This window comes from Vombatus ursinus, unplaced genomic scaffold, assembly GCF_900497805.2.
Source record: "Vombatus ursinus unplaced genomic scaffold, bare-nosed wombat genome assembly UNPS02014791.1, whole genome shotgun sequence".
Classification (NCBI taxonomy): Eukaryota; Metazoa; Chordata; class Mammalia; order Diprotodontia; family Vombatidae; genus Vombatus; species Vombatus ursinus.
In genome coordinates, this window is record NW_020954569.1 from 1,279,634 (window position 1) to 1,294,649 (window position 15,016).

Consider the following 15,016-nt stretch of genomic DNA (forward strand, 5'->3'; position numbering starts at 1 on the left):
AATGATCTTTTCTGTGTCAAAGACATCTCAATCTGCATGTATGGCCCACATTGTCTCACTAAGCTTCATTCCTATTCAAGAGCCTGTTTAACATTTCATCCAGGATGTTTTATTTCCTTCTACTCAACAGATCACTGGCCAAAGACATCTCTTCTCCCACAATTCTGCACTCTTCCAAAAACTGCCCATTTCTGTCAACAATATAGTCATTTTCCCAGTCACTCAGGCTTAAAATCTGACCCTTCAGTCTTAACCTTTGTATCTATATTAGGCATGAAAGGGATGTGAGTGGCATCATTGACGGAAACTCCCATGCTGATGGGATCACAGACCCAAGTCCTGAGAATCCAACCTCCATGCCTTCATTTTCCCTGTCTCTGACATTGGGAATGGATTCTGCCCCCTTTCCCATCTACACTGGTCAAAATCTCTCTTCATCTCCAAGGCCCAACTCATGGATTACCTCCTTCATGACCTCCCATCAGAGAGCAACTACTCTCTCCTCAAACTTCTCATAGCATATATAACACTTAACCTTTTATTACTGTCTTATCCCCACATTAGATAATAAATTCATCTGAGGCTGGTACTATTTTCTTTCATCTTTGCTGGCCCAGGCCCCTACATGTATGTTGTATTCAATATTCGCTGAAATGTCCTTAATTGTGGCCCCTTTCCACGTCCCCTGGCACAACCTTTGTGAATGCCTGGATGATTGCATTAACTACCTCCTTGACTTTGGGTTCTTTTACTTTAAATAATCTCACTATTCAAGTTACTTTAAATAATGTGGCCAGAATAATAGTACTACAATGCTGCTTTTATCACACTACTCCCTGCTTAAGAGCCTACAATGGTCCCTTAGTGTTTCCTAGACTGAGTCTAAGCTCCTTGCTTTGGCATTCAAAGCCCTCTAAAATTTAACCCTGCCTACTCAGCTAAACCCCATCTCTGTTCCTCAATTTTAACTTTTCACTTTATCATCTCACCACAGTTCCCTGACCACATCAAGCTCATTTCCACCTCTGTGATTTTGCTCCCATTCAGATGTAGTAGTAGATGTTGAATTGACTGGAGTGTACCCCTCCTTCTCTATTCAAAGCCTAACCATTCTTCACTGTTCAGTCCATACTGATTTTGCCCTTTTCCAAATTTGCATGGTACATATAATCCATAGTACGCAATTAAGGACGTGATTATATTTTGTTCTCTACTCTTCTATAATAGTTCCATGTCTTATACCCCCAATAAGACTGTAAGATACTTGAGGGCTGAAGCCTAGCAAATATTTCCTCAGTATCATAAAAAGTGCTAAGCAAAAAACAGATAATTTCTAAAGAATCTGTTGAAGTGTCTTTAATTTTTTTTTTTAACTAAAAGAGGGTCTGAAATCTTTACTTTAGGAATCAACTATATCCTTGTGATCTTTATTAGAATTGCCACTATTTTCAAATTATGAGCAAGAATTATTTATTAAACATATTGGAAACCGGGTTGTTATGAAGGTAAAGTGAAATGATACACGTAAAGGCCTTTGCAAACCTTTATTAAAACACTATATAAATGTTACTTCGTATAGTTATTACTAAACCCTCTTGAATAGGTTTCAAGAATGGTCTCATTTCCCCATACATTCCATTACATGCTTTCTCTTCATTATGAAAGTCTTGTTAGCTTTGTACAATGCTTACTACTTGAATGATCCTGAGTAACTCAGCGATTCAGTTTCCTCCTCTATAAAATTAGGTTAGGAACCCTTGAACTAGGATCAGGGGTTCTTAACCTGTTTTGTGTTGTGGACCCCTTTTGGCAGTCCAGGTAAGCCTCGGCACCCTTTGTCAGAATGTTTTTGAATGAATAAAATATGTAGAAATACAAAGGAAACCAATTATATTGAAATAAAGTTATATTTTTTTCCCATCCAGGTTTACAGACCTCCTGAAATCTATCCATGGTTGGGTTCTGTGGAACTCCAGTTAAGAATCCCTGAACTAGATGATCTCTTGTATCAATATTGTCTTAACTTAGATAGATTAACCAGCTTCCCTTTCTGGTTACTTAATAATAATAACTTTAAGAGTGAATTTACTTAACATTTTATCATTTACAAAATGCTTTCTTCATATCACTCCTGTGAGATGGAGGTAGTGAATGATTGTACCGTCCACTTTGTAGAGGATATTCCTGTTCTGGTCCTCAGAGACATACTCACATATTCAGTTACCAAAGAGCTCTAAGAAAAATGCTAGGTCCTCCCCTGCCATTCCGCTTCCCCCCAGGTAGAACAGCCAAGTCAGAAGAGGAGATTACTCGGTTCAATAATTACAACAAAATAATACAAGGAATAACAGAAGAACTACGACTTTCCTTCCTCTACTCTTCCCACCAAATCAGGATGTCCCCCTCCTTCATGCCCTGTGTCTTAGCTTCATTTAACATTTGCATTTCCATGACAGCAGAAGAAGGCGGGCAGGGAGAGTCCTGGAGGAAGGAAGCACTGGCAGCACAAGAATGGACATTGGTACTACCTGCTTCACTTACCGTTTGAAGAGGCATAGAGTGCTTTGAGCAAATAGCCACAAACATTGAGTGTCACCAACTGGTTCCTTTCACAGTGCAGAACTTCAAGATTGTTGAAAACCGTTGCATCCAGATCACCGAGCTTATTATCTCGTAAGTCTAGCTGAGTCACATGTGGAAGGAAGTCCACCTCCTGCACCATCAGCTTCCTAATTACATTCAATCTTAGAGGGAGAAGGAAGAAGATTCAGATAAAGATGGTATTTAACTTCCACATTATAAATACAACCCATTCCCACTTTGGCGGTACCAAATACTCAAGGATTACTGTGAAGGTCTGGTCATAATTTCTTCATTCTCAACAATCTGGATTGGTCTAAATGGCTAGCTTTTCTGACTGTCCCTATCTTGTAACTCACAAAGGTTTTAATTTTGACAGTACATTCTTAAATACAACAGAGGGAATTGTGGCTAGGGAAAAAATTAGCACGTATACTCCAACTGAAATTATTTTAAGAGGATCATATCACAGAATTAATTTATTTCAGCAAAAGGAAAACCACTGACATCATACTGTAGACAACTTTGGATTATTCCCAAAGGTTCCCTGTGCTGCTAAAGGGGAAAAACCTCAACTTCCTGGAATGCTTATTATTACTACAATAAATATCCAAATCTGAAAAAAAAATAGAGGAGCAGAGAGGCAGTATCGCAAGTATCATAAGATTTAGAGTGGGACCTTAGGGGACATCTATTCCAATTGTAGTTAAATGATTTGCCCAAGCTTGCACAGGTAGTAAGTAGCAAAATCAGGATTTGAACCTACATCTTCAGATTCCCAATCTCTTTCCACTACATCCTCTTGCTTCTGTCTGAACCCAGGAGAAACTGATAAAGTTTACAGATACAGCATAGTCTGATGAAGTGAGCACAAAAGGGGAAAAAACGTAAGCCACATGGTCTCTTAGCTGGTTCAAGGCTGCGAATGAGTTACTGATGCTATTGCTGTCCCTAAGAATTACTGGGAATGAGAAAGCTCAGAATGAATAGAAATCTGGCACACAAAGGGCCAGTGACTAGAGGTTATAGGATAAAGAACAACAAAATGAGGATGGAATAAAGTTCACAGAAAAAAAAGTCTATCTAAAAGTATCTAATTTTCTTTGTACTCAATCTGTGATTTCATTGGTAGAAAGAAGTTCAGTTAGGAAAAGCCCACTATCAAAGCAGAACAGTGTCTGCTCTACCACTTAGAGTGTCAGAGCTGCCTGATGCACTGAGAGGCTACAAACATGCCCACAGTCACACAGTCAGTAGGTGTCTGAGGCTGGACTAGAACCCAGGTCCAAATCAGCACAGTCTATAATAGGAGAATCTTCTAGCTCTCTGGCAGAGGTTCCTGGAGAAGAGATGCCAGAAGACTTTGGCCACTAAGATACAAAGGAGAATTGAGAATACTGACCAACATAACAAAGGGATATATCGTTACAAAGATGAGTTGAAAATTCCCAATTCCTATTTTGCCATATGATACCTTCCTCCAAGAAAAACTTTATTTGATATTACCGAAGCAACAAAATTCCAAGATCTTCCCCCCCAAGCAACTTCTCTCTTGGAATGGCAGGAACTCACCAGAAATCATATAATGGCCACTTGAGAGGAAGAACATTAAGTATGAAGGCTGACCTTCAGCAAACATCTGAAGATTTATCTTCTCACTTCCAACCACCAAGATAAGAGAGCTTTCCTCTTCAGTGAGTTTAACGATGAATGGAGAAGAAGGTGGAATGTGTCATGCCACCCTCATCAAGAGATACAGCATAAAGCCAATATGAAAAGGAGAGGAGAGAGCATGTCTGCTTGGAATCAACTACAGGAAATCACAAGGGCAACAAGGAGGCCCACCCATTCAGTAAGGGGCCCAAAGGTATTCTTCCTCTTCTCTTTTTATTCCACCTACAGGATGTAAAATAAAAATCCAATTCCAAGTTGGGCACTTGGATTATTCCCAAAGGTTCCCTATGCTGCTAAAACTTATATACAGGCAGCAAAACAGATTTCATTCTGGATACAAAATGTCACCAGATTTTAGAAATATTCTTCCTCCAACTGGTAATTTAATAACTGTGGTCAGTCAGTAATACATCATTTATAAGAGGTAGTAGAGTTCAAAACACTGAACTGGAAATCATATCGAATCTTGAGCTCTCTTTGACACTTAAAAGCTCTGTAACTTCACACAAATAACTCCACCTCATGGGGCATCAGTTTCCTCATCTATAAAAAGCAAGGGGATTGAACTAGATGGCTAAGGCCCATTCTAAGTCTGCCTCTAAGTCTACGCTAAGGTACTTCACTGAAAACTTAGACAAAACAGTCTTGTTAGTTGCAAATCACAAAAGGAATAATAGGTATAACGAGATGAAATAGGAAGACCCATAATCTTTAATGACAGGAAAGGTTATCATTTAAATTGATGATGCTTCTCTAACATGATTCAAAAAAAGAAATTATATGATGAACAATAGCTTCTCTCTAGGCCAATCGCTATTTTCAATTTTGACTGTTTACTAAAACACAGTCCTCTTGGATGCAGTTAAGATCTCAGTTTCCAAACCATGTACACAGCATACTGACGAGAGTATAGCAGAAAATTTTAAATTTTTGAAGGAAACAAGGGATACTCAACATCAGTTGGACATTGCCCAAAGAACTCTTACCTTCAGACAGTTCACAGTGTCAATATGGGACGGTGCTATATTCATTTCTATGACATTCTCTAATGTGTGAGGTTATTTTTTTTTTTTTGGTAATTTGTTCTTTTGGCTATGCCAGCAACTTCTTTCTCCCTTATGAACATTTTATCTTTGCAGAACTAGCTTTTCCGTGATTGCTGTGATAAAAAGCAAGTAATGCACGAAAACTGATGTGAAGCAGGAAATGAGGTTGACAGTGTTCGAGCCGATTCTAAGATCTGAGAAGCTGTTCAGTGTCTGCCACAGACACGCATCCCATTAGTAAGTAATTGGAGTCATATAAAGAATGAAATAAAAATTCTTCCAATTACTTTTTTCAATTCTTTCAATTACTTTTGAGATGCAACTAAGTTGTTAGGATACAAATACTTATTAAGTTGTTTGTATCTAACAATAAATTATTTTTTTTTGTTTAGGAGCACCATGAAAAAACTGAGGTACCAAGGTACCATGAACCAAGAAAGTTAGGGAACCGCTGAGCTGAGAGTCAAAAGAGGCAGAGAGATAAAGTGATCTCTACTGATTTCTACCTATGTGACCCAGGAAAAATCATTTCATTTGTCTTTAGCCTACATTTCTTCACCTGTCCAATGAGGAAGGTGAACTAGATTATCTCCTACTGGTGGCAGTGAAAGTAAAAAGAAAAGAATCTGAGAAACATCTGGAAGAGAAAACTGAGAAAATGATATTAAGACTGGATATGAGGAACAAAGAAACAAAAGGGAACTATAACTACAAGGTGTTGTATCTAGATAGAAGATATCATGTCACTGACATCGTTGTAGTAGCTAGCATTTGTATAACACTTTAAGATTTGCAAAGCACTTTACAAATATTAATTCATTTTGTTCTTGTAGCAATCCTTGGAGGGAGATGCCATTATTATACCCATTTAACAGATGAGGAAATTGAGGCAGAAGCTCCATGATATAACTAGAGTCAAATAGCTAGTAAATGAGGCAGAATTTGAATTCAAGTCTTCCTGACTCCAAGTTCAGCCCTCTATATGTAGCTACTTCCTCCAGGGGATAGGTGAAGCCATAAAAAGACATAAAAATTACAAGATATAGCCAGATGATGAGTTTCTTTTTGGATATGTCATTTGAGATGCCAGTTAGGCATTTAGAGTGTAGATATATAGCAGGTAGTGTGAAATATAGTACAGAAGCTTAGAGAGCAGTCAGGACTGGATATAAGTATGGTAAGTGCCTGAGGCCAGATGTGAAAAAAGTTAAGAGTCGAAGTTATTAGAGTGTATGGAATAACTGAATTTGAGAGTACAAATAAACAAGAGAGGAAGGTCAAGGACAGTCTTGGGAAGTATCATTTATGGGTGACAACAGTGACCGTAAGAGACAGAGAATGAATGAGTAGCTTAAGAAGGAAGGAAACAAGCATTTATTAAGTGCCTAATACATGCCAGGCACCATGCTAAGCACTTTACAGACAATTTGATCATTTGATCCTTGTAACAACCCTGGGAGATAGGTGCTATTATTATTCCCATTTTACAGATGAGGAAGTTGAGACAGACAGAGCTTAGGTGACTTGGATGACACAGCTAGGAAATGTCTGAGGCTGCATCTGAACTCAACTCTTCTTGACTCCAGGCCCATTGCTCTAAGAAATACAAGGTGAGAGTACAGACTCAAGAAAAAGGGCACGGTCAACAGAGTGAATAATACGAAGAAGTCAAGGGGGGCAAGAATTATTTAAAAAGGATTTTCCCAATGGCATAGTCACTTCTAACACGTTAATCCATCTCTGGCCCTGTACTATATATTATGTGCACAAACAACCAGTGATCCTTAGCTACAATTACCCTGCTTTGTTTATAGCAGCTGTCACTGAATAAGGTTGTGGGCGCTTCCCTAATAAGCTCAGTAACAGCTTTAGGAGAACCATCTATCCTAAAATACAAAATAACAATTCAATTAGAAAGTACAAAAGTTGCTAGCTTTTTTCATTTGGAGGCCCATGCCTCTATTAACTGGTTACCTTAAATCCACGTGCTTAATGTGTGGCATTCTTCTTAAAGCCTGCAGGTTGAGGGTCTCCATACAATTTCCAGACATACAAAGTTTATCTACAGCAGTCAGTTTCTCCAAAACCTTTGGAATGTCTGTGAATTCATTGAAGGACAGTCCTAGGTAACTGAGCTGCTGCATATTCTCCAACTCAGCAGGAAGAGACTGAAGATAGTTACCATCCAACAAAAACGTCTGTAAGCTATTCAAAAAGAGAGAGAGAACATACAACAGATTTTTGAAAATGCATTTCTTTTTATGAGCACAGAACTTCAGCACAAGTAATAGCTCACACAACTGGCAAAATGAATTGCAGTTCGCCGGGGGAGGTACAAAGGGGTGGAGTATGAGGGAGTGAGGCAAAAGAGAGAATATGGTCATAGATAAGTGTCCCAAACATCTGTAAAGATCAAAACAAAACCAAAAAGATGAATAGTTTTCCTGACTTGGGTAAACATAACTAGGGACAATATTTGCTAACTGTGGCAAGAAGTCAAAACAGTCATTACATCCTTTGTTATTTTGAGACTATATCCAAATCTTTCTAATTTAACACAGACAAGAGAAGAATAATTTACCTCTTTCATCCATGCTTAAAGACAACTACCCTATAGATTTTTCAGCTTTTCCAAACAACAGAAATGCTGTATTTTATTTTTCAGATACTAAAATTTAAGAAAACTAACAAGTGAGTTCTCTACTTTGTCCACAAAGTTTCCAACAGCTTAATTGGTGGTGAAAGTCGATACTTAAGTGACCAACACAGCTAAGAAAATGACTTAACATTAAGCATTTGTGAAACCTGTGCAGAAAGGTCATGGGTTGTACTCCATGATGGGACTTTGAGAACATACTTGTGCATATCTCCTGCTGCTGCTGGAACAGTTCTGAGGGCATTGCAGGACACGTTCAGCTCAGTCAAGGTTGGGATATTGCATACTGCCAGAGGGAAATCTCCGAGATGGTTACTGGAAAGATTAAGGCTCTTCAACTTGGTAAACCTATAGTAACCAAATTTTTTCAAAGGAGACAGAGGGAGAGAGAAAAAAAAAGGTCACAGATTCAGTCATAGAATTCTAGAGCAGGAAAGGACCTTTAGTGCTCATCCTGGTATTTCAAATCCTTCATTTTAAAAGTGAGTAACTAATACCCAGGCACATTAAGTGATTTGCACAGTCACACAGGGCAGAGCCAGGACTAGTCCAGGTTTCCTGCCTGATTTCCAGTCCAGTATATTTCTTAGAATGCAGCCATCTTATCTCCACAGAAACTGAAACAAAGATACACCTTTGAGCAACTGAGCAAGTCTTTCAATTTTGTTCCAGTTACCTGGTAATTAGTAAGCTCATAAAGGACAAAGGGGAGGTATTATCAAGTAGCATAAAGGACAAAGTCAGGGTCCCATCTAATGATAACAACAGTTAGCAGTTACATATAGAGCTTGAAGGTTTACAAATATTTTATAAATATTATCTCATTGTATTCTCACAACAACCCAGGATGTAGATATTATTATTGTCATCCCTATTTTACAAATGAGGAAATTGAGGCAAAGAGGTGTTAAGAGACTTGCCCAGGCTTACACAGCTGGTAAGTGCCTGAGGCCAGATGTGAAATTAGGTCTTCCTGACCCCAGGTTGGGCACTCTATCCACTGTGCCACTTAAATGTCTCTGCCTATACTAAGGACAAACTTTTGTGCTCTTCTTTTTCCATGTCAAAAATGGGAATAATGAAATTTATCTCTTTCCAAATGCAATATTATAACTACAATGAAGTGAGAAGGTATATGTAAAAACAAAAATCTCACATAAATTTAAATCAAATTTTTTGTACTACTGATCTCAACATCTCAAGAGTTTAAAGAAATATCTGTGACAAATTTCAATGACATTAAAACACAATGTATTCAGGACCATTTCAATATTTCCTTTATGTTCGTATCTTCCTCATGCACCATTCCACTCTGCTGCCCAGAGCTGGACAGCTAATGTAACAGTTGGGCCAAAAGAAGGTTTCAAGAGGCAAAATTTAAAAGTCAACAAAAGGTAACAACGGAGGTTGTTAAGTATCACACACAGCTTCCACAGATGGGTCTCAATGAAGCTCATTCAGATCAATCAGTCGTGCTAGTGAGCATAGCTAGGGGTGAGGTTCAAAAGGAATCATGCTAGACCTTTCAGATATCATCATGCTCCAGGACAGGAGCTGGCAAACTATGGCCTGCAGGCCAAATTCCTCCCATGAGCAAAGAGTGGTTTTAAAACTGTAAAAAAATACAAAAACAGGCCAGCGTACTGGAATTGGTCCAAGGGCTACAGTTTGCCAACTCCTGCTCTAGGATATCAACTTATGACCTGAAGAACAGGTGAACCAGTCATTCAGTGAACATGAAGGACAAACTAATGTTAATAATAATAAAAATGACAACTAACATTTATATAGCACCTACTATGTGACAGGCATTACTTTAAGCACTATATAATTATTACCTTGTTCTGTCTTCACAACAACCCTGAGAGGTAAGTGCTATTATCATTCCCTTTTTACAGATGTGGAAACTGACTTGTCCAGGGTCATATAACTAGTAAGTGGAGGCCACATTTTAACCCAGATCTTTCCAACTCCAGGCATAGCACTCTATCTATTGCAACAAAAGACAGACAATACGAGCTCTACAACCAGATGTAACACCACCATCCCTCTTCGTCCCCAATCCCAGATATTAAAGAACTAGAGGAAAGCCTTAAGCACATTAAATGGATAGCCTATGAAGGATTCCTAGAAGATTCTACCATCTCACTGGGTTATTAAGAAAAAAGTGTTTTGTAAAACTCAAAGTGACATATAAATGGGAACTATAATTTTTATTACCATTATGATAAGTATCACTCAGGTTTTGGAAGGGCTGTGATTTGCTTTGGTGGAGGAAGTACCCAAACCAAAGAAATAACAGACACGGTCAGCAAAGACATACAGTGGAACAGACGTCCTATGGCGTGATTCAGGAAACAAAATTCCTAGATGACAATTTCCCAGGAAACTGAAGAGCCAAGAAAGGAGCAAAATGTTTTGTTTTTTAAACACTTTTGAAATGGAAATCTTCCTACAATCTATTATATGTTTCCCTATGGTCGTAAACAGCATAGGAAACATAATTTAATCTTTCCTTGATAACTCAGAGATGTTATGAATATCAATTACTGTATGTAGATCTAGATGATACAGCACACTGGACTAAACCTATAAGGAAGCCTAGGATATTCAATTCAACAAATGTCTATCAAGCACCCACTATGTATAAGGCACTGTGCTGTGCACTGGGGAGACAAAAATGAAACAGCCTCTGCCCTCGGGGAGCTTATACTGTATTGGAAGGACACAACATGTACACAAGGAAGTAAGCATAAAATATAATGAAAGGGGAGACAGTTAATAACTAGGGGGAAGGGTGGAGATCAGGAAAGGACTAGCATTCATCAGGCAGCACCAAAGCTGTGCTTCGGGAGGACATAAATAACAAGGCTAAGAAGGATTATATTTTGCAGCTATAAGGGACCACTTGTTTCCAAAAAGGAGAGAAGATAGACTGTTTTTGTTTATGAGAACAGCCACTGGACCAGCCTGACTGGAACAAAGCGTAAAGAATGTGTGTATTTGGGGGAGCGAATAGAAAATAACACTGGAAAGGTAGATGGAAGCCATACCGCAGACAGCTTTAAATACCATGGTGGTTGAGAATTTTGTATTTTCCCTAGAGGAAATAGGGAGTCATTGATGATTTTTGAATGGGGGTAAGAGGGAAGTATCATGATGAAATCTTTACCTTAAAAATATTTGTTAGACAGATACACTGGTTATATACTAGTAGAGGATATACTAGAGAGGGAAAATAATGGAGGCAGAAAGATTAATGAGGAGGGCAGCTAGGTTGTTCAGTAGATAGGAGCTGGGCCCAGAGTCAGGATGACCTGAGTTCAAATCCATCCTCTGACACTTTTTAGCTATGTGACCCTGGGCGAGTCACTTAAACCCTATTTGCCTCAGTTTCTTCATCTGTAAAATGAGCTGGAGAAGGAAAAGGCAAGCCACTCCAATATCTCTGCCAAAAAAACCCTAAATGGAATCACAGAGTCAGACATGACTGAAAACAACTGAACAACAACAAAGAGAAAGACTGAGCTAGAGTAGAGGTTGTAGAAATGCAAAGAAGGGGAAAGATGTGAGAGATATTGGGGATGTAAGAATGACAAAATTTGGCAATTGATTGGATATATGGGTTAAGGGAGTGGGAACTTGCTTCCTTGAAAAAATTTCTGATCTCAATTTTATTCCTTATCATTTGCCTCTTTCTTTGAAGCGTAGAGCAAAGGGTGACAGCATGACCTCCTAAATGTCACATAATGGGGCTAACTTTTTGCAAAATTCATTGTTTAACAGCCTTCAATAACATTTCTGTCAATGTCCTTTGCAGCAGTGAAGTTCAGTCTCACAAAGCTCACCTCACGCCAGTCCACGTCCACTCAGCTGTCAAAGTTCTTTCTAAAGTGCATGTCAACCTCACCCCACCCCACCCCACCCCACCCCACCCCAATAAACTCTCCTATCACTCCCAGGATCAAATATAAAATCCTGTTTGGCATTCAAAGATCTTCTTAACCTGCCCCCACCTACCTTTCTAGTCTTCTTACACCTTTTACCCCAACTCATCACATATCTTGTGAATTACCCTCCTTGCTACTATTCCAACAAGACACTCTATCTCCCAACTCTGGGCATTTTCAGTAGCTGTCCCCCATGTCTAAAAAAAGCTCTTCTTTTAAGAAACAGTAAGGTGGCACAGTGGATAGACAGCCAAGTCTGGCATCAGGAATATGCAAGTTCAAATCCAGCCTCAGATGCTTACTAGCTGTGTGATCTTGGGCAAGCCACTTAACTGCTGCTTGCCTCCATTTTCTCATCTGTAAAATGGGAAAGATAATAGAACTTACCTCCCAGGGTTGTTGTGAGGATGAGATAATAATTGTAAAGGGCTTAACATGGCACATAATAAATACTATATAAATGTTAGTATTAATAATTATTATTATTGGGGGCAGCTAGGTGGCACAGTAGATAGAGCACCAGCCCTGGTGTCAGGAGGACCTGAGTTCAAACCCAGGCTCAGACACTTGACACTTACTAGCTGTGTGACCCCTGGGCAAGTCATTTAACCCCACTGCCTCGTAAAAAACAAAAAGCAAAAAAAAATTATTATTATTATTATTGTTATATATCTCTTAATCTCTGCTTTCTTCAAGTCCCACCTAAAATATCAACTTCTACAGGAAGCCCTTCTTGGTCCTTCTGCATTCCAGTACCCTCCTACTGTTGTACAGTATATAGCCTGTTTGTACGTAGTTATATGCATGTTGTCTCCCCTACTAGATTGTGAGCCCTTCAAGAAAAGGAACCATCTTCTGCCTTTTTGGGTATTCTCAGCACTTAGCACAGTATCTGGCACATAGTAGGCCTTAACAAATATTAACTGACTGACTAGTGTAAGCAGAAGTAGTGAGGTAAAATGGAAAGAATAGAAGACCTGGTAGTCAGAAGATTTGAGTTCAAATCCCAGCTTTAACACTTTTTAACCAAGAGACTATAGGCAAATCATTATCATCTAACTTCTCTGAGGGTTAGCTGCTGCTGATACTTGTCCTACCCACCTCACAGGCTGTTATAAGGAAAGTTCTTTGTCGCCTTTTCTATACTTTAGAAATGTCAATTATTATTACTGTTACTCTGTATTATTATTTATATTATTTGTGTATAGTTATATTGTTTACATTATATTACCCCTAAATTATCTTTTTTGCAAGTTAAGGTTTTTCAACATCAGACTATGGATTTTTTCCATATCAGTTTCCCTTTTACTAGAGGTTGTCAAGAGATGGCTGCATAACCACTTACTAGAGATATTATACAGCAGAGTTCTTAACCTTAATTGTGCCACCAGACCCTTTTGGCAGTCTGGTGATGACTTCCTTCTCACAATAGTGTTTTTAAATATTTGAAGGACAACATGACTAATGTGAAAAAAAATCTATTTAATAAGAATGTATATGTAGAGCCTATATCAGATTACATGCCATCTTGGGGAGGGGGAGGGAAGAGGGGGAGGGAAGAGGGGGAGAAAATTTAAAACTCAAAAGTTTATGGAAGTGAATGTTGAAAACTAAAAATAAGTAAATTTTTTAAAAAAATATTTGAAGGAAATTTGCTGAAGTCCAATTACAGGTTTGTGAAAATAAAGATGTAACTTTTTTCCCATCCAAGTTCATGGACCCCCTGAAGTCTATCCATGGGCCCCATTGAGAACCTTTGCTTTAGAGGGAAGTCCTGTATAGATAAAATTTACAGTAGGTAGCCTCTAAGGTCATTTCCAACTCTGATTCTAATTATCTTAGAGGGTTTACCACTGCAAAATGGCATTTCAAACAATATTACTCCTTGTATTTCCCCCCCCACCCGCCAAAATCTGGATCTGCTCTCTTGCCCAGGCTCAAAGTGTAGCAGCTGCTCGCAGGCTTGACCTCATGGCTGATCAGCATGGAAGTTTGACCTGCTGCATTTTTCCAAACTGAGGCAGTTTCTGCCTACTTGGGCAGGTTGGGGGCCCTTCCCCACTCTCTTGGGTTCACCATACTAATGAAGACTTAATGTAGGCACCCAGTCAGTTTTAGCTCTACTGCAACTCCAAATCCTTCCAAACAAGTGATCTACCAGTTGCAGCCACCCCAGAACCCGGAATTGTAGATGTGTGCCACCATCTGCATATTTATTTGTGAACTAGGTGGAATTGCTATTCTATTCAATGTACTATTAAATGAAATGTGAAGTCAGAAGACTACAAGAGAAAACAAAAATATCCACTGGGCATTTCAAGAGAGGATTTTTCCACAGATTTTAAAGTTCTCAAGACAGGAAAGAATAAAAAAGGCTTGTTCCAAAACTGACTATAATGAATGAATGAAATCAAAGTTCTTTCTCTTAGCACTCTTGAACATCTTCAGAAACAACATGAGGCAAAGCCAGTAGAGGTGATGGCAAAGAAGAAATGCAAATCTTCCAAAATGGCACAGATGGGGTAGATAAGATTCCTCTTTCAGAGCTCTCCTCACATGCTAAGAACTCTGCCTCATTTTTCATAAAAATCTTCAAACTGCTTAATCACATTTTAAAAGCTACCACTAAATAAGTCAGCATCCTGCTCAGAATGAGAAATGCAACCTGAGAAGGCACAGGTGGATTAATGACAGAACTCTTCGGCAAATTAATTTATGTGACCAGATTTACAGGGACCGTACCACCTCTGAGAATTACTAAAAACAATGGAATAGAGAATTGAATGAGTGAGAGGATGTGTGTCAGATTTAAATAGATGAGAGCAAGGAGTCCCTCAGCAGAGGTTACCCCAATTAGTCTTATTTACATGTCTCTTTTTTTTAAACCTTCGATTGATTACCATTTCTGAATACAGAAAGAGTGGCACCATTCCTGCTGGCACTAATTCACTGCCATTTTACAGGTCTGATTGGTACTGGGCTAGCTTTAATGTGCTAGTATCTTAAATTTCCAACCCTAACTTTCTCCTAAAGGAAAACACAATGTTCAGCAGAGATATGTTTAGCAAACAAAGCATGGATTGTTTCCAATGACCCAGAATCTAGATCAG

General features: G+C 38.8%; 1 protein-coding gene across 1 annotated transcript in view; it reads right to left on the reverse strand.

Annotated features, from left to right (window-relative positions):
- The window catches only part of PHLPP1 (PH domain and leucine rich repeat protein phosphatase 1), a 278,132-nt gene that overhangs the window by 70,746 nt on the left and 192,370 nt on the right, over positions 1-15,016 (reverse strand). The window contains exons 5-7 of the mRNA XM_027869097.1: positions 8,158-8,304; positions 7,275-7,505; positions 2,542-2,744 (exon numbers count right to left, since the gene is read on the reverse strand). Coding sequence (XP_027724898.1) covers positions 2,542-2,744; positions 7,275-7,505; positions 8,158-8,304 — 581 coding nt within the window. The remainder of the gene's footprint in view (positions 1-2,541; positions 2,745-7,274; positions 7,506-8,157; positions 8,305-15,016) is intronic.